This window comes from Pelobates fuscus, chromosome 12 (genome assembly GCF_036172605.1).
Source record: "Pelobates fuscus isolate aPelFus1 chromosome 12, aPelFus1.pri, whole genome shotgun sequence".
NCBI lineage: Eukaryota > Metazoa > Chordata > Amphibia > Anura > Pelobatidae > Pelobates > Pelobates fuscus.
This window is the reverse complement of record NC_086328.1, coordinates 8,571,329-8,597,848: the sequence shown is the minus strand read 5'-3', so window position 1 is coordinate 8,597,848 and position 26,520 is coordinate 8,571,329. Positions and strand designations below refer to the sequence as shown.

Genomic DNA, 26,520 nt, shown 5'->3' with positions numbered 1-26,520 from the left:
TTGGTGTCCCTACTGGATCCCAGTGAATATTTGCTAAATCTTTGGTCATTCATGATCCTTGCAAACCGTTGCACCCTAGTTGAAGGCTGGCTGGGCATTGTGGGTAATTTAGTTCACAAACAAATGGGATGCCAAGAATAACTCCTGAACTAGAACATTCAATTTAATGGTGGGTCCCCAGGCTAGTTTGATCACATAAAGGGCCCACTTACTTTGACTACAGAAAGCATTCCTTCGTTCGTCTGTGGGTTGGTGTGGATTTCAAAGCTCTGGCCAGGGTTCCCATTGATGATGGTGTATACTGCTCTCCACGCCCCAGTGGTGGGATCATCTTGGTCCTCAACGGTCAGATTAACCATCACGCCAGTCACTCCTTCATTAACTGTAGCTAGAAACTAAACCAGAAACAAAGGCAAACTGTAATATATAACACAATGTTGATCTAACAATAAACAGTACGATCCCTAACAATACAAAATATAGATTAGAGAATGAAATGTTTTTAGAAGCTATGCGTTAGTTTTATCAGATTGTATTAGGAGCCATGGCAAAGTACATTAAAGATACACTAAAAGTCCCAATAAAATTTTAGCTCAATGAAGCAGTTTTGGTGTACAGATTATGCCCCTGCATGTTCACTGCTTAATTCTCTGCCATCTAGCATCTATCTAAATCACTTTGTTTATACAGCCCTAGCCACACCTCCTGGCATGTGACTTACACAGCCTTCCTCAACACTTCCTGTAAAGAGAGATCCATTGTTAACATTTCCTTTATTGTACATTCTGCTTAATTTAGAATATATTATATTATCAAATATTTACTCACCATTTTCCCGCACAGAGGCAGTTTGCATTGTTTTACATTACTGTGTTAAGGGGACAGAGACACTGAAGCCAGATAACGTCATTGAGATTAAGTGATCTGGGTGACTATAATGTTCCTTTAACTGATGGTTATTTGCGAAAGTGAATTTCAAAGTTAAGACAAAGTAGGTGAAATGGAAAATGTCAGCTTCGCTTCCCATTCAATTTGAAATTCACTTTTAATTCACTTTAAATTCCAACTTTAGTAAATAACCGTTAGTCTTATATAAAAAAAGCTCCTGTGTGTGAGTGCTCAGTGTAGATCCAATCTCCACATCCCTTGCAGGTTTCGGAGCCTTGCAAACGGAGAGTGGTCGGGGAAGGTGCCCTGGTGGGGACGCCTGAGGTTGGTGGGGACACTTTTGGGGCACTGGCTACTTTGGCAGGTTTTTCTGTGCCTGGGAGACAAAGGGACAATTCATTTTCCCGGGCCTTGGCTTCCAGACACAGAGGATCATGGTATGAAGACCCCTGTTCAATGGGGTGAGATACCCCTTGTATGTGTGGTGGGCTTTCTATACCTGGGAGACAAAGGGAAAACAACCCTGTTTCCCATTTGGCTCCCAGGTAGAGAGGCTCCTGGGATATGACCCCTGTTGACTTGAGGTAAAAAACCCTTGACCAGGGACATGCATAAAAGCAGAGTGTGGCTCAATAAAATTAAGTTGTACCTCCAGAACTGTGTGTCGTCCAGTTACTGGGGGGAAAAGGTCTCTTGATATTTTGAAATGGTTCCTGAACGGCTGAAGGAAGGGAATTAGCGGAGGTAACAGTCGGGTTACCCGGGGACGGCTACATGTACTATGTGTCACTTTGTATATCTGAGTGTGTGTGTGTATCTGTGTTTGTGTCACTGTATGTATCTGTGTGACTATGTGTGTGTATGTGTCAGTGTTTGTATGTGCTAGTGTGTGTATATCTTTGTACCTATGTGCCAGTGTGTATATTTGTGTCAGTGTATCGGTGAGTGTGTGTATGTACCGGTATGTGTGTGTGTGTGTGTCAGTGTGTGCATCTTTGTGAGTTTATGTGCCAGTGTGTGTATATCTTTGTGCCAGAATGTGTGTGTGTATCTTTGTGCCTAAGTGCCAGTGTGTGTATATCTGTGTCAGTGTGTCTGTGTGCCAATGTGTATATGTGTGTGTGCATGTTTGTGCCTATGTGTCAGTATGTGCATCATTGTGCCTATGTGTGTATCTGTGTGTACGTGCCAGTGTGTATCTGTGTCAGTGTATCTGAGTGTTTGTGTATGTGCCTGTGTTTATCTGTGTGTATGTGTGTTAGTGTGCGTGTATCTTTGTGTTAGTGTATCTGTCAGTATGTGTATCTGTGTGTCAGTGTATCTGTTAGTGTGTGTGTGTATGCACCAGTATGTGTCTGTGTGCCAATGTGTGTGTGTGTGTATTTTTGTGCCAGTGTGTATCTTTGTGTCAGTGTATCTGAGTGTGTGTGTCAGTGTGCGTACATGCCGGTGTGTGTATCTGTGTGTCAATGTGCATACATGCCAGTGTGTTTATCGGTGTGTGTGTGTGTGTTTGTTAATATATCTGTGTGGATGTGCAGACCTCCCAGCAACCAAACACCAACACAACATGCAAACAAACCCCTGCAAACATGACAAAGACACCCCTGAACTCCAACTCTAAAATTATATACAAACTCTCAAAGATACCCATCACTCAAACACCAATAATACACACAAATGTACATCCCCCTTTAAAATCCAACACTACATTCAAACACACCATTGCACATAAATGCAAGCATAATATGCAAACACACCCATGTAAAATTCTAAAATTATATACAAATACCAGCTCTACACATAGAAGCACACCTGCTACTAAGTACTACAATCTGTTGACTATCTGTAGAAATTTGTGAAAAAAGAAACCCTTGCGCTCTGTTTAACGGTTTCTGCTATTGCGCAACTTTTTTCGGGGGGTTCCACGATGTTGATACACTATGTCAAAGGGTTCCACTGGAAAAAAAATAATTGGGAACCCCTGCTCTAAGTGAATCATTTAGTCTCCCACAAAGTAAGGGTGCCTTTTAGCTCTGTATACTCATTGCCCCATGTGGTAAATCCTGTCCTCCTGCTCCTGATGGCTACTTTTGTGAGTAGCAGAGCACCCCTTCCTACCAATACAGAGGATGAATCTGGAGATCTCTTGGCAAAGAGAAAAGTTGCCAGATAAGGCTACAGCAAACGTGTTAGAGGGATGAGATATTACATGTCAGGGACTCTTCCTATTTCAAATAAGTAGAACTAAAAAGACAAAAAAAAATGGGACCATGATTTATTTAGTTACAGGATGTTCATTCCGTGCACCCTAAACAAAACATTTGTTTCGTGAAAATAGTCAAGGATATCAGGACATTACTCTTTAACAATGTCTACTTTTGATAGATTGCAGGAAAAGCGTATTCAAAAACTGTAAATCTCTCAACTAAAATGAAAAATAATCTCCAGGAAAACACGTGGTCCACATGGCTCTTTGGACTCTCTCTGGAGTCCTCAGAAGCATGGTGTCAGAGAGAAAACTTGGGGAAGGTTCAAAATCGGAAACCGTCCAACAGGTGTTGGATTTTTCAGAGATACGGACTGAAAATTATTAAGCTGTTAATATACATCTGCAGTGTATACGTTACCCACCATTGTTTTAAAGGATAATAGTAACCGTTTTTGGAATTATTTTATCATTGTGGCGTTTTAAATTCATGATGATGATTTTTTTTTTAAAACCTACATGGTTATTTTAACAAAATAGTTCATTTAGTAAATCTGCTTTAATAAAAATGACCTAAAAAAAAGAGAAAGAAACAATAATATAGTGTCAGGATAATAACGATCCTTTATGAAATGTTGAATAATATAGCTGTGAAGTTGTGTGCCTTTTGTATTATTGCACAGTATGTTTTGTGCTGAGCTGCGCAGTTTTTAACCCCTTAAGGACACATGACATGTGTGACACGTCATGATTCCCTTTTATTCCAGAAGTTTGGTCCTTAAGGGGTTAAACATGAACCTTTTTTTAAGTTCAATTGTACAAATTCATAATATACAAATTTAAGGTTGTGGGAAGATTTTGAATGTTTAAATTCAAATCCATTCTCTGCTCGATATAATTATGTGCATGAAAAGCCTGTGTCCTGATAATTTGCGGATGCTGCCAACAGTGAAATGAATATGGAACAGACAGTGGGAACCGTGTTTCATTGCTATCTCGTAAGTGGAGGATGGCCGCAGACTATTGCACTTCTGATCGTGCCAGCTACAACTGGGTGAAAAAGGCACAGTCTGCGATGCAATTGGGAAATATATTATATCCTTTGTCAGTGTCAGTGGACACATGCAACTTTCATAATAAGTATAATAACTAGTATTTATATAGTGCCTTTCTATATAGCGCACCAAATCGCCAGCTGAATAGTGATAGATGTTATTATTACCCAATTGATGGTACTTATTGTATCGTTTTTTTAAACAGGCTTTGTAGTCAGGGAATTTACCAACTTTCATGTTAACATACACCATATCTCTCCTGCTCCCCAAGAAGAATAAATGCTGTTACTGTTCTATTGTGTGATTCACACGGAGAGTCTACGAACAATCAGCTCTGTGACATATTCTGTATTTACCTATTTTCCTGGTGTCGTAGGAAAGAGCCATCATGAAATCAGACCTAACAGCATGATTGCATCGGCAGCAAAATGCTAGGATTCCAGCCCAGTCAAACCATTGTGTAATGTTTCAGTGAATCACGTCCTATTTAATGCATTAGCCTAACTAGCTGACATGTCATCTGAAGCATAGGCTGGGGGAACAGCTGCTACTGAATGAACTGTACCAATACCAGAAACTTGGGAGTTTATATAGCATGATGACAGACAGTCAGAAATCCTTAAAGGACCCCTTAAAGGACTAGTTTAAATCCTTAAAGGACTAGTTTGGTTTCCTGGCTCTATAGGGTCTTTAGGTTCCCACCCACCCTCAGGGTCCACACTCTTGCCAGGCTCAAGGGGTTAAACTCTTACCTTGTATATATCCTCTTCCGACGTCTGCGCCAAATGCGCATGTGCGGCAAGAGTCCGCACGCATTCAAACAGTCCATAGGAAAGCATTCCTCAATGCTTTTCTATGGACATCGGCGTCTTCTCACTGTGATTTTCACAGTGAGAAGCGCAGAAGCGCCTCTAGCGGCTGTCAATGACACAGCCATTAGATGCTGGATTAACCCTAATGTAAACATAGCAGTTTCTCTGAAACTGCTATGTTTACAGCTGCAGGGTTAACACTAGATGGACCTGGCACCCAGACCACTTCATTGAGCTGAAGTGGCCTGGGTGCCTATAGTGGTCCTTTAAGCTCAGCATCCTTCCCACAGTGCCTTCACATTAACTATAGGTCCAGAAATTTGCTAGACATTTTGACTTACAAACAGGAAATTAACCAGGCACTTTGGATTGTTACAAATAAAAGTAATGCATTTAAAAGTACCAAAAAGAAAAGCTATGTGCTTCAACTAACACACTGCCTCTGGTATTAAACCAATTCGAAGCAATGCACCATGATTACAATGTAGATTGTTGTCCGTTGATCAGCAGGCATTAGAATGATTAGTTAATAATACTATTACGGCAAATAATCCTTTTAGGATAGGACGGCCCTTACCATGATCTGTCCCCAAATGTAATTTTCTTGTTTTATTAGAATGAACACGCGTACAATTTATTTCTGCCAAACTATCATCTAAATTCATAAGCTATTTGTCATGTGCCAGAGACCACGCTCGGATTCCCATTTTCTTTACTTCCGAAATAAAAAAGTTCCTGTTTCCTATTCATCACTCGAGGGGTTTAAACGAGAACCATACAATCTCCTCTTCAATCACTGTGGGCTGATATTCTGAGCACAATTTAAATCCCATCTTGCAGAGATATGAGCACTCCGAACTTGTCTCCTCCGTGTCTTGTCTATATTCCTGATGTACCATGTAGCCTCTGTGCTGCCTGACCAAGTATGGCAAAGAAATAGAGATGTATAGTATGCCCAGCTGCCATGTGTAAAGTTAGAGATTACATGCGATTTATTCAGAACAACAAACAATTGTAAAGTGCAGAATCTGGTTTTCTTGAATGCTCAAGAATGCGCATGTTTCCCATCTGTACCTATGTGTAGTTTGGGCTGGGGGTTCAGTGAGAATTCAGGAATTCAAAATAGATTTCTAATTTATTTTAGGTTATAGTAGGCAAATTGAAAAATTCCTGACAGTTCTCCCGTTGGTGAATAACCCTGTCTGTATAATTTGTTTCATTGCTTGGCATCAGTCATGATATGAAATTGCTCAGGCCCAACCCAGCACCTTGGTGTCACTGTTGATAAACTAATAAAGGATTAAAGAATGGTATTTTTATTTTAATTTTAGTTGGGCACTTGATATATGTGGAATAAAAACATATTTCCAAAAAATATGCATCGATCTGGATAACTCCAAAGCTGTTTAGATACATTGTTGGTATGGGCTCTAACCCAAAAATAAATGTAAAAAATAGTGCCAATCCAACAGTTTATGGAGGAAAACTAGAACTATGAATATCATCATATGTGCAAACAGAACAGCAATTAATTAACCCCTTAAGGACCAAACTTCTGGAATAAAATGGAATCATGATGTGTCAGACATGTCATGTGTCCTTAAGGGGTTAAAGAACAACTACCATCACATTTTCTATAAACCAACGTATGTGAGCGCTCCAAATAATAAGTCATTACCAAGTAAGAGCTGCACTCCAGAAACCAGCAGCTAGCAATAAAATGAGTGATACTATGTAAATTGTCAGATGTACAAACGTATCAAATAGTAACTGATCACTATAGGATTGTCTGATAGGATATATCGTCAAAATCAGATCAATATTATATCAAATATCCAAATAAATATTTATTGAGTATATATCATACTAAAAATAAAAATAAACAAATACAATCCAGTATAGCATAGATAATAGGACATAAATGGATATAATCGTGTATAATATAGATAAATAGGAAATATACTTAAAGTGCCACATAAACAGTAACGATAATGTCCGGAAACAAACGTCAAAGACCGCAGTGGGGGGCCCCCTACACTGATGGCAGTGTGTAACAATGAAACTGAAGGTGTGCACACGTAGAGAAGCAGAAAAATATATATCCAAAGGTATTTTTTACTTTTACTGGAACTTAAAGATATATTTTAAAAATTATTTATATGTATTTTTTGAAAAAATCTCGCTTTTATCTGGGTGACAATCTATTTTTTTTTTTTTTTTGACGGCGTCTGGCCGAAACGAGAGCTATATGGGTGGCTTGCGGAGCTGGTGTATATTGGGATATTGTCCAGGCGGCTCATGACAGATTGTGTCCTGCTTAGGCCAGCTGGAGCACACAGGATGTCCACCATCTTGAAAACACTGCCATTGATGTCTGCTGGAATAGAGGCTTCACCGCAAGTTTCCCTTGGCTTTACAGGACCCTTGGGGGAGGGCCGGAATCATCCCCCGCTGGTCCAAAGAGGGCCCACGTTGCTACAGGTCAGCATATGACCTAGGCCTACTAGGCCTTGCTCACAGGCAACAGAAAGTCTCTGGCCAAAGCACCGCCAATGACCGCTGGAAGCAGCACCGAGCCAGTCAATCCGTGTAGGAGGCCAGACAGGGTCCAACAAGTCAATGTAGCAAGCAGAAATTATGGGCGACTGGATGAAATTGGATGTTGCACAAAGAGCACTCAGAAAACACCTATAGTCGCCACTGCAGTAAACCCCCGACCATCTATTTATTGAGTAAAATGTTAAAACCTATATTTACCATATTATAATGTGTGTCCAACTGGGACAAATTGCTGGAATGCACTGTATACAGAGTAAAGGGCGACTAGAATTACAATTTCACTGTTAAATGTTTATTACATTTAATGAAACAATGATTTTTTTTTAAAATGACGTACATATATCTTATTTTTTTTTTTTATGTGCATGAAAATTTCACTTTTTATCGGGCTGAGCATCCATGTTGGGTGAGACTCTGTTATCTGACCAACTGACGCTCAACCTAACTTTCCTGGAGCTGTATTTGCTCTGTGTGAAACTGCGGCAGTCGGCAAGTTAGGTTGAGTGGCAGTTGGTCAGATAACAGTGGAGCCTCACTTAACATAGCTGCTCAGCCAGATTAAAAAATAAAATAAAATTTTATAAAAAAAAAATATATATTTATATATATATACATAATTAAAAAAATCATTGTTTCATTAAATGTAATAAAATGTTGAAAAATGAATAGTGAACATTTTCTGACAGTTGTCCGTTAAGACAGGTCACGTTACAGTGTCGATATTTCTACATATTGGGCACACTTTAGAACAAGGTAAAACTGGGTTTTATTGTATGAAATATCATTATATTATTTTACTCCATAAATAATGCTTATAGATGCATCTAAAGCGTGGCATTTCTATGCTAGTAAACCCATCTTAAAATAAGTGATTGTCATGCAACATGAATTCAGAATAAACAATATCAGCACTAAAACTAGCAGAAAATGACATGTTGTAGAACGCGGTGGCTGAGATCAGTCAGATATAAAGCTACACCAGACCAACGATATAGTGGGGGAACTCATCTGACAGAACTCTACACAGGCACACTGACCCTGCTTTCAAATAAAAAGCCTTCTGCACATCAAACGACTGAGCCTTCCCTGCAGATGCAGCGCTCACTAACAAATCAAACTTTAAGTGGGATTGTGATGATAAAAGCTGGCGTGTAGCATGGGACCTCTGGGTTGCCAGTCTGAAGAAAGGCAGAGTGTTAGTTGGACTCTGTAAGCCCTCTCGCTGCACAGTAAAAAGCCGAGTGAAAGATAGACGCATATAGGGTGATGATCTGTGCACCGCAGATCAAAATCATTCTGCCATATACTGTGCACCTGGCACATGCCCTTTTTTTTTTCCAACCAGTCCCAGGGGGGGAAACAATTAGCCAATTTGTAGCTTATACAAAAAGAAGCATTTCTTAGTATTAAAAAGTTGGCAGCAAGTGTACAAGTATAATGACAACGTCAGCATGTTTATATAAAAAAAAATATCTAACTCTGCCAAAAAACACTAGCCATGTCACAGCACTGCCTCGTACAAGGAAAGCACCTACTATGAAAAGCTATTTTCTTGCTCCAAAAATCAGGACTTACCAAAGAGGAAAGGGGCACTTTTAAATAAATTAAACATTTTGTGAAAGAATTTCTTTAAGCTTTTCCATTTCTGAATTTCTATTCTTAGTGATGAGAATCATGTGATTAATCAGTTGACAGAGTAACTAATAGACACTCAGCAGAGATTTATGGAGCCATACTCATTTAAATATTGTCATAGAAATTAATGATGCTGCTTTGTATAAATCACTGCAGTGTGCCACCTCTAGTTGTACAGAGTGATGACAAAGTATATGAGAGAACTGACATAGTAAAGACAAATCTGTATAGCTCAAAATATATTTCTGCAAAGGACTTTCTCTCCATATTTTACACATTTCTAGAGATAAGAATATACCTTGACAAACATCAAGTTGCTCGCTGTCAGAGAGCCTTGATGTTTCTACTAAGTAGGGGGATGTTGGAGACCACGGTCAGCAGATTTTCCATAATTAGGAGATCTTACTCCAGGATTTACCTGAGACCACAGCCTTTGTTATGCACCCTGAGCGGCTAATACACCCATGCCGTGGTGATTGCCACCATTTAAATTTAATGTACCTAATGACCTCAGAGAGATAATTATATAAAATTATTCTTGTTCCCTTTCAAGACAAAATTTTTTAACAAGACTGTTGGCTGTGTTGGATTTTGTTTCATAGCACAATGAACAGATTAATAGAGCTGTGGATGAGAACAGACCTTTCATTACAGCTACAGGTGGTCGTCCTATTGGTACATTAGAAAAATTATTCTCTCTACCTTATCAGTATTGTGTGTGGCTTCCAATTCGCCATATATGAAAGCGGAATCGAAACATATATTTTCACTGCATTGATATGCTAATTCGGATAAGGTAAATGCTTTCCTTTTGACTGGCAATCACATCCCACGATATATTCTAACGAGTCAAGACCAATCATAATGATTTCTGAGAATACTTCTGTTCTGCTATTACATATTGCAGAAAAGTCCTACTTAGCAAGGTATATTTGGCACGGGTATACTTTCCTGTGTAATGCCTTCCATGGCAATATCATTTCAGATTTAATAGTAGGCTCCGTTCGCCTGAAGAAAGAGTAAAGTACTTACATGGAGTCTTGCTTCCAAGTAGCTGTGGATTTATATAATATAGCACGGCAAATTGAAAAGATAGGTAGCAAGATAATTATTTGTTATGCCCAAGTGTCAGGAGATTTTTTTTGTAGATCAGCGAAATTGTTGAGAAATTAAAGCACCATCATTTATCGATCAAAAACTTTATTCTACACAAATTCATGTTTGTCCCTTTTGGTCTAATCCCAGCAGTATCAGCGTTTTATGAACAATTAATATTAAAAGTACAGGCAGCAAGCATCGTGTAACCCCCTCACTATGAGCAATGACTGAACTTTTTTGGTGTCCCCACTGTCATATAGTGTGGGATTTTACCCCTTGGGGACAAAATGCTAGATGTCTGTAAAAGCCTTCGTAAAGAATAGTGTTTTATTATACATTTACTAAAAACCATAAATAAATATTTCATAGTATTAGAATGGAGATTAGTTCACCTCTATAAAACACTGGCACAGGGCTATACATTGTTATCCCCTTTTAAATATAAGAAATTGAAAAATAAATGTATCATAATTTATGTATGTTAAGTCAAATTATAGTTAGAGAATTATTTAGGATTTTTTTTTAACATGTGTTTACCATACTACAGTATATTTCTGGATAACATTAATTAATATACTGTTTAAGGTTTCCATTAGTATAACAGTGTGCTACCTGATATGTACAAGCTGATGTAAGACGGGCAGATATCAGGGGATCCCCAATATTTTCACTGGGGCGATATGTATATTGAGATGCCTATATCCGTTAGTGAAATAAGACAGGCCATCCACGGGATCCTTTTAATGTAAATACCTCTGAAGGTAGCACTTGTATACATATGTTTTACATGTCTTCTCTTGAGAGCCTTGAATAGCATGTTTTGAAGTATATCAGCTGTAATATCAATGGTTACACGTGTGGTTATATTGTGTGTATTTCCACATCACATCCACACTACCCATCTGAGAAAGCCCTGCAGTAGAGTCGCTTAGGGTAAAAGAAGGCTAAGAGAGTCCCTTGCAGCAATTTGAATCCCTGTCCAATCCCAGAGTTTTACAGACTTTACAATGTGATAACCACACACCTGGGATTTCAATCTACTGGCTGCATGAAAGTGGTTAGTGGGCCACAAATGACCCACAGGCCATTGCCAGATGTCCAGTGTGTCACCAGTATGGTAATTAAGCTGCTGCCCATCCCATGCGTTTCCTATTAAGGGTTAATAAGCATGTAGGGATGTATGTAAAAAAACACCCCTTTTTGTCTCATTAGAGATATGTTTGCCAGAAGCTCAAGGAAGCAAGGCGAATGGTTAGTTAGGACCCACCTAAGAGGTCTGCCTTGACGTGGCAGGTGGGCATACCCTCTCATGGCCATTGGAGTAACTAAAAACCTCCATTTGTTTAAATATACATAGGGATTTGGGAAAGAATGCAGGTAACTTTTTTTTCTTTGGTTTTTACTGTATGTATTTGAGCTGATGTGTACTATGGTCGTTGCTGCCGACCAGGACTAATGGGAGTTTGAGCGCAGGACTTTTGTATTTGCTTCTTCTTTAATGCAGTGTGACAAAGTGGGAGAGCGATTCAGGCAGGTCTCTGAAGCTGCGGTGTGCAGTTTCTGTGCGTTTTGTGCAACAAGCATGTAAACATGACACTACACATTGTTTGCTGGATCCTCAACGGAGAATCCTACCAGCAGCACCCACTCAGGACACCACTCTCTGTGTGTATATCTGTGAGTGTGTGTATGTATCTGTCATTGCGCGTGCCTGTATCTCTCAGGGCCTAATAGTGTTTCTGTGAATTCAGATGTGTGTACAAATAAGTGTGTTGTAGTGTTCAATACTGGGAGTATGGATCTCAGTGTGTGTGTTGGGTAGGGATCAGCAGCCCACATGAGAAGATGACTTGGCCGCTGACTGCCTGGTTAATTTAGTTTGTGTTTGCTCTGAGCAGTCACTTTACCAAAGTTTATTTGTCTGCTGTACATTTTACTCTTTTATAGTGAAATGCATTTATGCATGCACAGACATTTTTTTTTAAAGGGACACTTCATGCTTAAATACTCCTAAACATTATCTAATAGCTAGTGGCAAGGTGGGGGAAGGGGAGAAAAACATTTTTTTTTAGTTTAAATCAGAATTTTTTTGTTGGCTCACCGTTGAAACAACAAACACGTTGCATTCAATAAATGTTATATTTTGCTCAATATCATAGTAAAAAGAACCTAATATACAAGAATTGCAAAAAAATTTATTTTAAATATAGAAAAATATAGAATATATGGCAGGATGAAAACGGAGTGACCATTTACTCATAATTACATTTAACTTTGAGGAATCGCTTATTGACAGAGAAAGCTGCCAAGTTAAAGTTTTTTAATGCGACTTAAAGGACCACTTTAGTGCCAGGAAAGCATACTCGTTTCCCTGGCACTATAGTGCCCTGAGGGTGCCCCCACCCTCAGGGTCCCACTCCCGTGGCGCTGAAGGGGGAGGAAGGGGTTAATCCCTTACCTTTTTTCCAGCGCCGGGCTCCCTCAGCGCTGGGACTCTCCTCCCTCTTCTGACGTCACCGGCTGAATGCGCATGCGCGGCAAGAGCCGCTCGCGCATTTAGTCAGTCCATAGGAAAGCATTCTCAATGCTTTGCTATGGACGCTGGCGTCTTCTCTCTGTGAAAAATCACAGTGAGAAGCGCCTCTAGTGGCTGTCAATGAGAGGCTAGACTAGACTAGAGGCTGTATTAACCCATTTGTAAACATAGCAGTTTCTCTGAAACTGCTATGTTTACAGCAAAAAGGGTTAAACCTAGATGGACCTGGCACCGTCTGGGTGCCTATAGTGGTCCTTTAACTTGGCAGCTTGTTATGTCCATAAACAATGCCTCAATGTGGAATGTACAAAGCTGAAAGTAGAAAATACACATTCTACTCCAGCTGATCCGCATTCTACTCCAGGCACCACCGCAGTTAGCAGCTGTACAACTATTTGCGCGTCGCTTTCTTTTAATCCAGCTGTTATAGAATTAAAGACATTCCACCATTCAATATTTATTGAACATTCATTAGGAAGAAATGAGTGTGTATTTCTGAGCACAAACTCCTCCCTCGTTTTATTAAGGATGCATGTTGCTTATGGTTATGGTGTTATGGTGTATTCACCCATTTTCCAGATTCAAGTGGAGCTGCTTCATCATCTTCCAAAATGTTTTCTCTTGCTTGACAGTTTTTACAATGAGCTTTCAGCCTGGACTCAATCTCCTGGATCTCTTTATCACACTATGTGCATTCTGCTCTTAGCCTTTCCCACTTGCAATTTGTATTGGTATTTTTTTTAAATAGACCCAAATAGGGTTGTTTTTCTTTCTTTGTGTAGACCCAGTTTTCTCTGTGACAACTGACAATGAAGCCATGTGTCTTGTTCAAATTATTCTCTTTATTTCTGCTTCTTGTTATCAGTGAATTTCTCTAGACCCTGAAGGTATCTAATAATTGTTTGTTTGTATAAGATGTCTTCTTCATTCTGGCCCTTCGTTCTTACACAGTTACATGGTTCATCAGACTTTTTGAGGATCGCTATTCTCTTCTGCATTTGACATTCAGCAGTCTTTACTCCCTTTTTGAATGAACAACCGTTATTTCAGGACACCCCAGATCTACTTGTATATTGTGCCTGCTCATAACGGACTTCCACTAAACCGTAAGTTGGTTCAAGAAGCCACTGGCAGTCATCTAGGCAGAAAGAGAGTACATGAAGTCAAGAATGATATGGTATGTTGTTGATTAGCCTGTTTTGTTTATTTGCTTACACATGTTTTATTATGTGAGTATTGAGTATATCCTGTAAGCTCTTGAACAGCATGGATTTATAAAATGTGTAGTTCAGCACTCTGAAAACATGGCTAAGACTGCCACCTGAGCTGGTAGCAGTTATTTAGAGCAGGTATACATTACAAAGGGGATCAGACGAAGAGAGTAGTCGGGGGAGCCAGAGGTCAGGACAGGCGGCACAGGTTCAGAAGCAATGATACAGGCTAGGGTCAGTATCTGGATCTGGATCAGGATACACAGGACAGTCTCTGAAGGTCTTTACACAATCAGGAGCACAGTACAACTGAGCGAAGAGTGATGGGTGTGTGCGACTTAAATAAGGGAAGTGGGTGGTCTTGTTAATTGAGGTTCCACCCTGGTCTCCACCTCCTGTACCATTAAAAGGCTCTATGTTGGCGCACGTGCACACTCCCCTTTGATTCTCCTGAAGTTCTACTTTCTGTGTGGTCACACATGGAAGCAGCTGTGTTCTCATGAACAGACTTCTGTTCTTGCTGTGTTCAGGAGCCGGCGTCCGTACGAACGGAGTTCTGTCTGCAGTACAGGTGAGTACCGTTCGCATGAACAGAGGTGGCGTTCATACGCATGGAGTTCTGCCTTCTCTTTCAGGTAATTTGCGTTCGTGCAAACAGAGGTGCTGTTCGTATGAATGTGAACGGTCGGCATGGATGATTGAACTGACTGCGCTGCCTGGGGGGTCGTGTTCCGACACTGCATCATCGTGGAGTGAGAGAGAAACGCGGCATTGGAGCGAGGTCCTGATAGGCATCCCCCAAGCATCATGCTTGAGATACACTGTGTCCAAATCCACATTGTATATAAGGGTTCTCCAAACTCTGGCACTTCAGATAGGCCTGGACTGGCCATCGGGCACACTGGGCAAATGCCTCGTGGGCCGCGGTGGCCATGGGCCGAGGCCGACAGGGGAGGTTACAGGATCTCCACCGCCGGTCCATGACGGGCCGGTGGGGAGATCAAAGATGAAGTGTATTGCGAGGAGATCTGTCTTGCAGCTCTGCCGTGTTCCTCTCGCGAGATCTGGAGCGTTCACTCACCACTAGGACCACCAGTGATGGCAGCATTGTCCCCCCTCCCAGGCTAAAGGTAAGAAGGGAGGGGTGATACAATGCCTTGTTTGTTGTTATATAAAAAAAAGATACATAATAGCCTTACCCTGCCTCCCCCAACACACAATCTCTCCAAACACACACAGCACCCTCACTCACACACACAGCATGCTCACACATATACTGCACATGCACACACTATACCCTTCACACATACAAACAGCAGCCCCAAACACACTGCACCACACACACACTATTTCCAAAAAATATATGAATATATAATACAGAACCTCTCACACACATACTGCACCCCTAAACACATTACATTCCAGACACACACTAGATCCCTTACCCAACTCTGGATCATCTACGCATATACACTTTCACTAGGGAATCCTAACACGCAGACAGGACAGAGTAGAGCGAATTGCAATACCGATCCTTAGAATGGTCGGGTTATGCAAAAAGGGATAGTCAAAACACGAGCCATGGTCAAGGGAAAGAGAGAGACGGAATAACGAGAGACAAAGCCAAATATCTGTAACCAGGAAATCCAAATAACAAGTGCAACACTCAATGGTAAACCAAAGACCACAACAGGGCACTGAGGCAAGGGAGAGGTTAGCTTATATACACACGGGGTGTCTGATTGGCTAATCTCCAATTAGTGTTAACCACAACATGTGGGAGGAGTTTCTTCTGCTTTCTGAGGTCATCACTGTGTGCCGGGTCACATGACGTGTGCAGCACACATATAAGGAAGCTGCTCTGGAGCGTGCAGTGTCAGACACTGGAGACAGGGACCAGATGACGCTGCTTGCTGTGATGAGGTAAGCAAGAGCGGCGCGGGGGCAGGGGACCTGACACACACACACACGATCCCTATATACACTCTAAATCCTCTACACACACACACTCACTAGTTCTCCTATACACAGTTTGGATCCTTCAAACACAGACTAGATCCCCTACACACACTACATTTCTGACATACACACTCTGGATCCCCTATGCACACACTAGATTCCTTGTAAGCAAACACATACTACATTCCATAAACACACACTCTCTACAACCCCTACACACACTACATCACCTATGCACACACTCGCTACATCCTCAATACACACTATGCTCCCTATAAACACACACCTACATTACATTGCACCACAAACACATGACTGAAACCAACCTATTAACACAAAACCACACCACACCACAATCAGCTTAGTCTACACACACACACAATCCCATAAGCAGGCTCCAAACACATGCACAGTACTCTTTCCTGGCATTTTTCATCTCCTGGTATCCCATTTATGGAGACACCAGAGACAAGTTTCAAGCAAACACAACGCAAGCATGTTATTAAATTTGCTTGCACTGTGCAGAACAAATGCAGGGCCATTTTCTCATGCTAGAGCTCTTCAGCAGAGCTCTGCGCATACTCTGCCCTGGAAAAGCATTGAACCAACATGCTCACTTTGAGATGGGGCGTGCTTGTCATTTGGGCTGACAAAACCTACCCTATCTGGACCGCCACCCATTTCTGTGGGCCTCTGTGATTAAACAATGACCGGGACAATTTTTTTTCCCAGTCCGGCCCTGACTCAAGATGTTGCTGAACTACAACTTGCATGGTTCTTTAAATGAAAAATAGCCAGAGAATCATGGGAGTTCAGCAACATCTGGAGTGTAGGACCCTGATGAGATAACACTGGCATTGATGTGCTCTGTGATTTTTAAAAACAATCCACTCTCTGATCATTAAAGCTAGAAGGCTATAATTCAGCGTTTCCCAATTGGTGTTCCGTGAGAACAAAACTGGGGTTCTGCCGTGAATCCCCACATCCAAGATGGCTGCCGCTCCCTGCTGTTCCCAGAATGTCGGAAACCACAGAGATTGCGCTGCCACGATCTTATTAAGTGATCCCGAGATTGCACAGCTATGCATGACTTCCGTCAGCCATCAGCTATTTCATATCCACTCGGTGAGAGAGAGTAGAAGCATTTAGGCGCTCAGATTACAACATAAAAATTGTATTGTATTGTCATTTACACTGATTACTGCCCTTAAGATTAGTGTCCATTGTGGCATCTGTGGATAGGGTTTTTTTGGTTGTTTTTGTGACTGTGTGAAAACAAGTTACTTGGGTTGGGCTTCTCATACATTACTTTTGATAAACTTATTTAAAAATCTGCTTACTATTTGTATAAATCAGTGATATATCAAAAAACAACAACACTGCTTCTGATAGAGAGTGGAAGCATTCAAAGCCCTTGTTAGGTGCTCAGTTCACAATATTTACCACAGGAGAAATGATTTCCTTTACTGCCATTTAGAGATAACTGTCCTTTAGATTAGTGCCCGTTGTGGCATATGAGGATGGGATTATTTATTTATGGGGTGATAAATATTAAAAATAATATGTCATAAACATTATCAAAAATGTATTTAATATTTTTATATATATATATAAAAAAATGATATATTGGCACTGTTTCCCTTGATCGATTTAAAGCGAAGAGTTACCTACTATATTAACTCTGATAGACCCCGGGGTACATTTTATTAGAGAATTTGTATTTCACACATTAATCACAAACTAATTCTAAAAATGTGATTTACTGTGACAATAATTAATAATAATATGTACACATGCATGACAATAGTCAGTGAATATTTAGGTATAGCATATCTATCCAATATTAGCAACAGTTTAACAGAATCACAGATAGCTCATATAGTAACATTATATCCACATAGATGCAAATTCCAACAGATTTACGACTGGACACTTTATTTGAAATTAGCTAGGCAATTCTTAACACAGCTTTGAAAATTCCTTTACACTGAACACATCACATCATGCCAGCACAGCTTACAGCAATAAAAATCTTTGGCTGGCAGTTTTAAACACACTGAGTTAATTCACTCCTGCTAGCTACAATTCTCATAGTAAAAATATATTTTATGTTGAAATGACAAATACAATAATTCCATACCAGATCAGTTAACCATTCCTTCTCATCCAATAACCAATAAGAATAATTCTAACCAGATTTTACGTTTGCAGAAGATTCACCTTTCCTGATTAAAGATTACTTTCCCTAAATTCAGATAAGTCAATATCTCTGGATAATAGACTGTATGCTAAACTTGGCAAATTACCAGTAAATATTTTGTCATTTATTCCTTCTGCAGTAAGGAACTTATATAACTATATATTTCATTAGCTAATTGCAAATTCATAACAGTTGAAATCTGACCAGCCTTTATCAATGTATATTTCTGCTTTTAGTAAAATATAATTCATTTAAATTAAAGCAGCATATTTATTAGCTTTCTTGGTAGAATTTATTTTAGGCTTGGAGATATAACCATGAATTGTGAATGCAAGTATGGGAGGAGAATTGTGAATTCTGAGTTCTGATTAAGAATATTTCAAAGTTTCAGTTGGAAAAAAACAAGGGTTAGATTTTTTTAGAGTCCAAAAATTAATTGGAAGAGATACAGAAAGTTAGGTGTGTCCAGCTCCTGCTCCAGATTTCAGATCTCTTCTCTTCAGCAATCCTCCATTTTTAAAGGACAGGCTTTCTTTACATCACTAGTTTACAGTGGCCAATAGAGTAAGGCCACTACAGGCTATCATCTAGACTTTGGTCAATATATGGTGTAGTAACACCACAAAAAATTCTCACTACCACTTTGTATAAAGGGTTAACTGAATTTCGTGATGCATTTGAGGTCATTTGTCTTATCTTTTATGGTACCTTTTATCAAAAGCCTGTCAATTCTTCAAAGAGTTTTGGTTCTTTTTAGCAGACTTATGGTCTACTTTTTGGGCCATAAAATGTAGACTTTGACCCATCTAGCCTTGGTTTCACCTTCTCTAATAATAGGGTACTGTATCCATTCTTTAACTTTAAAAAGTAAAATTAATTAATTGTATCTGTTATTTGTAATCCTGTGTCTGGTTCTTGTGTGAAACTATGTGTGTAGCACTTAGTAATATAAGCACTACGGAATCTGTTGGCGCTATATAAATGGCAATAATAATAATTACATCATGTGATTATATACACGTCTTTTACACATATTCAGCTAATGTTAGTTTAATAATGTGACTTTTCTCATTGATATTCTATCCATGAATATTCAATATTATTAACTTAGGTACTATTTATATATGATTAAACATAATTCTAATTAGTTTATATGTATATATCTAATATATATATATATATATATATATATATGTGTGTGTGTGTGTGTGTCTGTGTGTGTTTGGGCTGTTTCAGCCCCCCTTGCTGGAGACATAAGGTCTTATAAGAAAGAGTCTTATCTCTGGCCAATGTTTACGCTAGACGTATTCCTTTGCAGGTGTGAATGAATAGAGTTACAGATAAATAAAAACGTGTTTGTCTTTGCATTTCTGTTACAAAAATGGCGTCACCTCTTGTGACGAGACCAATCTCGCCACATTGCATTGGAGGAGCCTGGTTGCCCGCCTGCTGCCTTTGGATTATGGACCGGCAGTTAAACAGTTAATTTTACTGTGCAGAAAGGTTTATTCATGCCTTTCTGCACAGCCGTTCGGTAGATTTAGTCTACCGCACAAACAGCCATCTATTAGCCTCCCCAGAGCCGTGGGGAGCCGGCAGGTGCTGTTAATTGGCCACCCAGAAGCTGGCGTGTGCAGTCAATTGACCACCCAGTAGCTGCGGTTAACCGCAGCTTAATTGACTGTTACTGGGTGGCCGCGGTTACACTTAGCGGCCGCTAGGTGGCGTTGTTACGGAGCTCCCCGGACTGCCAGCGGTGCTCAGCCCAGAATCAGTGCACTAAAAGCGAACACTTTTACGTGCAGGCACCGCTGAACCTCCAGCCCCCTGGTTCCTATTCGTGGCGATTTAGCCAAACACCGGTTAATTTGGTAGTTTGTATATGTGAATGTGTTAACCCAGATAGCTATGCCATGGAGCCAATTCGTGTAATTAAAGACTTTGGCTCCATGGCAATTGAACTGTGTGAATAGGATCTGAGCGCTATTCGGTAGTTTTGTGCGCTCAGATCCCAGCTATCTGTGGATATGTGACATGTCTGTGTTTTATGTATAAAATGTAACTTTGTGTATTTTCAAGTATTTTACTGTATTTGTGTCCCCACGTGTATAATGGAGTTTGCCTCTGTCCTGGGAGATAATTGAATTACTTTTCAATTATCTCCAGGATAGAGGGAGGGAAATTAGGATGCATTGTGGGGATGTTTTATTTCTGTGTGTCTGAAATGTGTGTCTATACATGTCTATCTGTGTTACAGTCTTCCATCTGGTCCCTTAGTGGAGTGTCCACCAGGTGGTAGACCTGCATAAATACTGGGCAGGTAGCCCTGAATAAACAGACCACTGCTTAAAACCTCAACACGGAGCCTTGTCTCGTTCTTGGGGGGATTCACTGTATGCTGATAGAGACTGATTGCCAGGAGTGTAAACCGCTTGGGAGCTTTTCCTGTTCGTCTGCTAGCAGCTATTCGTGAGGTTCCGGTTCGGGAGTTTGGAGTGCTACCTTATTCCCTTGTATGCAGTTCGGGAGTTTGGAGCATTCCCTTGTATGTTGGTGTTTTACTGAAGCTGCCTTTATGTCTGAAAGGGGAATATTGCCTAAACGGATTTTAACCCCTTGTCTGCTGAAACGGTCCGTTACACCTCTGCTTAATTGTGACTTACAGTGTACATTTTTATTTTCTATCTTACGCAAAAATGTCTGCCAGTGGAGATACCCTGACAGTTGTGCTTTTCAGATAGTCAGATAGTGAAATCTGTAGTAAAGTGTTCTTTTTTTACTCCAAGACTGAGCCAAAATCCTGCTTACGTTAATTTATTTCTAAGAGCTTTAGAAAAAACAGCATCCTTTACAGTGAGGTAGTGAGGTCTGTTTAAAAGTGTTCTAATCTTTTTGCTCCAAGACTGACTCCAAATCCTGATTACATTATGTTCTATTTACAAGCTTTATAAGAAACTGCATCCATTGCAGCCAGGTAGTGAGATCTGTGTTTTTGTACAGGTTAGAAAAGTGTTTGTTTGTTTGTTTGTTTGTTTTTTACCAACCAACAACCATAAATTGGGCATCTGGTTAAAACAAGAAACTTTTAAGAGAAAAATTATTACTTCTAACTGTTCGACACTTCTAGAAACTGAGAAAGACGATACAACAAGAAAACAGGTCCGAAATAGTTGAATATACTGTTTCTCAAAAAGACAAGACAAGACAAGACATGTCAAAAGGGTTCAACGGGAAAAATTATATACACCAGTTGATAAACAGACAAAGCAGGATATTGCTCTATTATTACTCATTAGTCTGTAAAACATCCATAAGGGCAGGAAGATGTTGGTATAATATGTGGGGGGTTTTACTGGTGGAAGTTGATTTCCTATTTTTGTGTTTCCTTACCTGCCATTACCAGTAGCATCATGGTTTGAGATGCCACACAGGGGAAACGTCAGTGACACTATGCACAGGATTGGCAGCAGACTACCAGGCCCGATTTCTGCGGTAGAGTCACAATTTTATGGTCCCGTCTTGCATCCCAATTTTGACACCTGGTGTCACATATCCAGGGACCACAAGAAACTGTCCCTGGGTAGCACAGCGTGATTGTTGGCAGGCACAGACTAGCTGTCCAGCCACCTCCAATTTACCCATGCAGATACACCCTCATATGAGGATAAAACCCTTAGTTCACTGTGAGCAAGTATGTGCTTATTTGTCACTGAGGAACAAACCAAAACAATGGGACAAGTAGCCAGAAACTGGACAGGCCTGCAAGAATCCAAGAGGACTGGGGTCGTATGCCTGTGCCTGTTCTTCATGTGAGTTAAATGGGTTTATTTATAATGCACTGATTATCCGCTTACTCCTTCCACAGACTAGTTATAATCAGTACAATTTAGTCCTCTACTCAGCACCCTTCAGCCATGAAGTTAACATCATTGTATTATTAATGAAGATCTGGAATTCGACTTGATGCATTAAAAGGTATTTGATTGCAGATGGCTCCATGTATGTACATAGTATCACTGATTGCACTTATTTTACATTTACTTAGCATTCCATTCTAGCTTCTTCTAACAATGGAATTGATTTACATAGGATTAATGATTTGATCAGAGTATTTATGCTTGGATTCCCACGGTGGCTTTCATCATTCTAAACCAAGTTACTCTACGTGTGTGTGTTCCACTGGCATTTATTAATATATCCATGGCTGAACAAGAAACAAGGAATTGTATGGTCGTAAAGATCAGTATAATATAACATAGTGTGTATGTGTGCACACACATTGTACTTTGTATTAGTAAATCAGTACTACAATGCATTAATACACAGGCAGACAACACGATTAAAGAATATATTAACCATTCTCTTTGGGCTAACACAATTTTTAAAAAAAATTGTTGGATGTGTTTTTCATGAATGAAACCACTGGTGATTAGGTCTAGCCCACACAGCTGTTGTACAGCTCCCTTATATATTCCCAATTGGTCTGACTGATTTATTTTTTAACACACAGCACAGAATCATTCTGCACACATTACATCAGACGTTGATGTTGTAAGGTCAATAATGCTTGGTTGTCACATCGACCTGGTGTTAGAACCTGAACTCAACACTTTAACAATTATGTGTCCAAAATATCTCATGCATTCTGTCATTCAAAGAACTGCTTAACAGGTTAAAGGAACACTATAGTTATCAAAACAACTTTAGATTAATGAAGCAGTTTTAGTGTATAGATCAGGCATAGGCAACCTTCGGCACTCCAGATGTTTTGGACTACACATCACGTGATGCTTTGCCAGCATATTGGGTGTAAGCACATCATGGGGGATGTAGTCCACAACATATGGAGTGCCGAAGGTTGCCTTTCCTTGTATAGATCATGCCTCTGAAGTTGTGATGCTCAATTAAATCACTATTGGTTTTATCCATGCAGCTTTAGCCACACTTTCCCTGACTGTGACGGACATTGTCGATATGTGAAAAAAAAAAATTAATTTTCAATTAGATGTTAACTTGCTTTAGAAGTTTGTATGTCCTGCTCTGTAGTTTTAACTTTAATTACACACAGGAGGCCCCTGCAGGGTCCAGCAAGCTATTAACAGTGCAGGAGATATTTAATGATCAATTAAACAGACTGTGCAATAAAGGAAGTGTAAACATTCGATGTCTCTTTACAGGAAGTGTTTAGGATGGCTATGTAGGTCACATGCAGGGAGGTGTGGCTACTGCTGCATAAACAAAGTGATTTAACTGCTAAATGGCAGATAATTGAGCAGTGAGACTGCAGGGACATGATCCATATACCAAAACTGCTTCATTAAGCTAAAGTAGTTTTGGTGACTACAATGTCCCTTTAAGTGGGTGTGTATAACTATTTAACAGATGCCCTGTATCACTAATTGGTATTCTGTGGTTATAGATCAACCAGTGACAAAGTGCAGGTATACTCGCCCCTGTACTGAAGCAGTGTGTGCGCTCTTATGCAGTTTCTGAGTTAGCTCAGCGCTTGTTTTAGTAAGCTAAGCTTCAGCTTGTATTGACCTTAGTGTGAAAAGCTGTAGCTCAGCAGACAAAGACTTCACACTGAGCCTCACAGGACGGTTACACAAATCAACTGATTCTGATTAATACTTAGAAGTGAGCAGAGTGGCAGGAGGCGTGATTAATATCTGGATAGCAGCAACTTACAAACTGCACAAAAACACAGATTTCTTTATTGAAGGCCTGTGCCGCTTTGTCTCCAGGCCGGTGAAAAGTGTTTGTGTATAAGACGGAATACAGCTTGATGCAGTACAGAACCTCCCACAATCGTGCTATCTTCTGTTTACTGTGATGTTGCACCAGGTGTCATTTTATTGAACTCTCTCTCTGTTTGACCATCCATGAAAATTGCATCACAAAGGCCTGTTATTTCCCTGCTAGCTGCCCCCGGCAGACTGTTTACATTAAATAACCCACATGAAACCCTCTCACTAACCAGATAGAACTGAGCTTGTTATGGCGTCTGCGGGCAGACGGCCTTCCATATGTGTCCGCATTTTCAACTCCAGCTTTACAAGTTTAAAAATAATATTTAGACACAGGTGTCTCTTGAGTGTGTGTGTGGCTTGTTACTTTTAAAGATCTAAATCGATGTAATGTAACTGAATGTTACCGGCACTATTAAGTAAGGACGAACTCCCGTCTGAGGCATACATTGGTCAGGTCATAGCCTGGGGTTACTACGTATTCTCTTAGTGGAGTTAGTAAAATAATTACAACTGCTAAACTTGGCATGAAGTTACTCTGAAGGACATATATGAATTAAATTACAAATGTTTTCAATGTATTCCATTTTCACAATAACAGACACTTATGTGCAACTAATGGTGGTGAAAAGAATAGCTCAACACTCTGTGGAGGATCCCCTTAACCCCCACTACAGTACAATAATACACACAAACTCACAGTGGGTGGAGCTACTACTCTCACGTGATATTTATCTTTACATCAATACGTAGTCCCTGGATTTAACACAACCCTTGCATATTCTTGGGCTAGCCACGGTGTCAAATTGGTTTTGCGAGTTGCGAACTTCTAGATCTCAATGAAAGGATCCTCAAAATGGCTGCAATTAATGAGCGGTTCAGACAGCTTTGATTGTTTCTTTAGGCTGCTCATTTAACCTTAGTTAACACTAATAGTATTTACTGAAGCTGAATAACCTAGGATACAAAATGAGAGTGACATCACCAATCTAAGGTGGCAGGTTAGTGGCAGGTTAGTGGCGGGGCTGGAGGTGGAATGTCTGCATTGTGTTGGTGGTAGGTTAGTGGCAGGGCTGGAAGTGGAATGTCTGCATTATGTTGGTGGCATTTTAGCAGCTGGGCTGGACATGGTTGCATTATATTATTAGCAGGTAAGTGGAATGTCTGCATTATGTTGGTGGCAGTGGAGCGGCTGGAATTGTGGCTCCTGGAGAGACTCATTGCACTATAATCACTATAAAATCTGTAATAGCACAAAAAACAGAAGTGGTTAAGCTGCTTAGAATATCTTTATTTAACCATTTAAATGGACAATAGTTACTATATGAGTTTTAGGGTTTAGTTTATTTCCTTTTTATAAGAACGTATTGTATTTATGGTGTGGGATTTAGGGTGATTATTTCAGATGAGTTAAAGGTAGGCAGACAATGTAATAGAGCAGCAGGAAATGCTAGCAGAATGATTGGTTGTATAGGGAGAGGTATTAGCAGTAGAAAGAGGGAAGTGCTCATGCCATTGTACAGAACACTGGGGAGACCTAATTTAGAGTATTGTACGCAGTACTGGAGACCGTATCTGCAGAAGGATATTGATACTTTAGAGAGAGTTCAGAGAAGGGCTACTAAACTGGTTTATGGATTGCAGGCTACAACTTACAAGGAAAGGTTAAAGGATCATAACATGTATAGCTTAGAGGAATGACGAGACACGGGGGATATTATAGAAACATTTAAAGGATCACTATAAGGACAGGAACACAAACATGTATTCCTGACCCTATAGTGTTAACACCACCATCTAGCCCCCCTGGGCCTCTCATGCCTCCATAAATATAGTAAAAATCATACTGTATTCAAGCCGTAAGCTGTAAATCTGCATGCTCTTAGACTCATAAAAACAAGCAGTCTGCTGACATGTGGTAGCCTGATCCAATCACAGTGCTTTCCCATAGGATTGGCTGAGACTGACAAAGAGGCAGATCAGGGGCAGAGCCAACATGATTCAAAAACAGCCCTGGCCAATCAGCATCTACTCATAGAGATGAATTGAATCACTGAATCTCTATGAGGAAAGTTCAATGTCTGCATGCAGAGGGAGGAGATAGTGAATCACAGGATGCTGTGCACAGTGCTGCCCTGTGCTCTGCTGACAGCAGATCTGAGCGGATGGAGGCATTTTATGCCTCCATCAACTCCGAAGTCCCTCTGGTTCACTGTGAGTGACTGCAACTGGAGGTGTTCCTAGCTTTCAATGTAAACACTGTATTTTCTGAGATAATACAGTGTTTACATAAGAAAGGCTGCAGGGAGCTATAGTTCTCACCTGAATAACCTCATTAAGCTGTTCAGGTGACTATAGTGTCCCTTCAAATACATACAGGGAATCAACTCAGTAAAGGAAGAGACTATATTTAAAAGAAGAAAAACTACCACAACACGAGAACATAGTCTTAAATTAGAGGGGCAAAGGTTTAAAAATAATATCAGGAAGTATTGCATTACTGAGAGAGTAGTGAATGCATGGAATAGCCTTCCAGCTGAAGTGGTAGAGGTTAACACAGTAAAGGAGTTTAAGCATGCGTGGGATATGAATAAGGCTATCCTAACTATAA

At 40.1% G+C, this 26,520-nt stretch overlaps 1 protein-coding gene across 2 annotated transcripts in view; it reads right to left on the bottom strand.

Moving 5' to 3' along the window:
• CDH13 (cadherin 13) overlaps positions 1 to 26,520 on the bottom strand; it is a 535,505-nt gene that overhangs the window by 63,265 nt on the left and 445,720 nt on the right. For both annotated transcript variants that reach the window (XM_063437863.1, XM_063437864.1), the window contains exon 9: positions 213 to 395. In XM_063437863.1, coding sequence (XP_063293933.1) covers positions 213 to 395 — 183 coding nt within the window. The remainder of the gene's footprint in view (positions 1 to 212; positions 396 to 26,520) is intronic.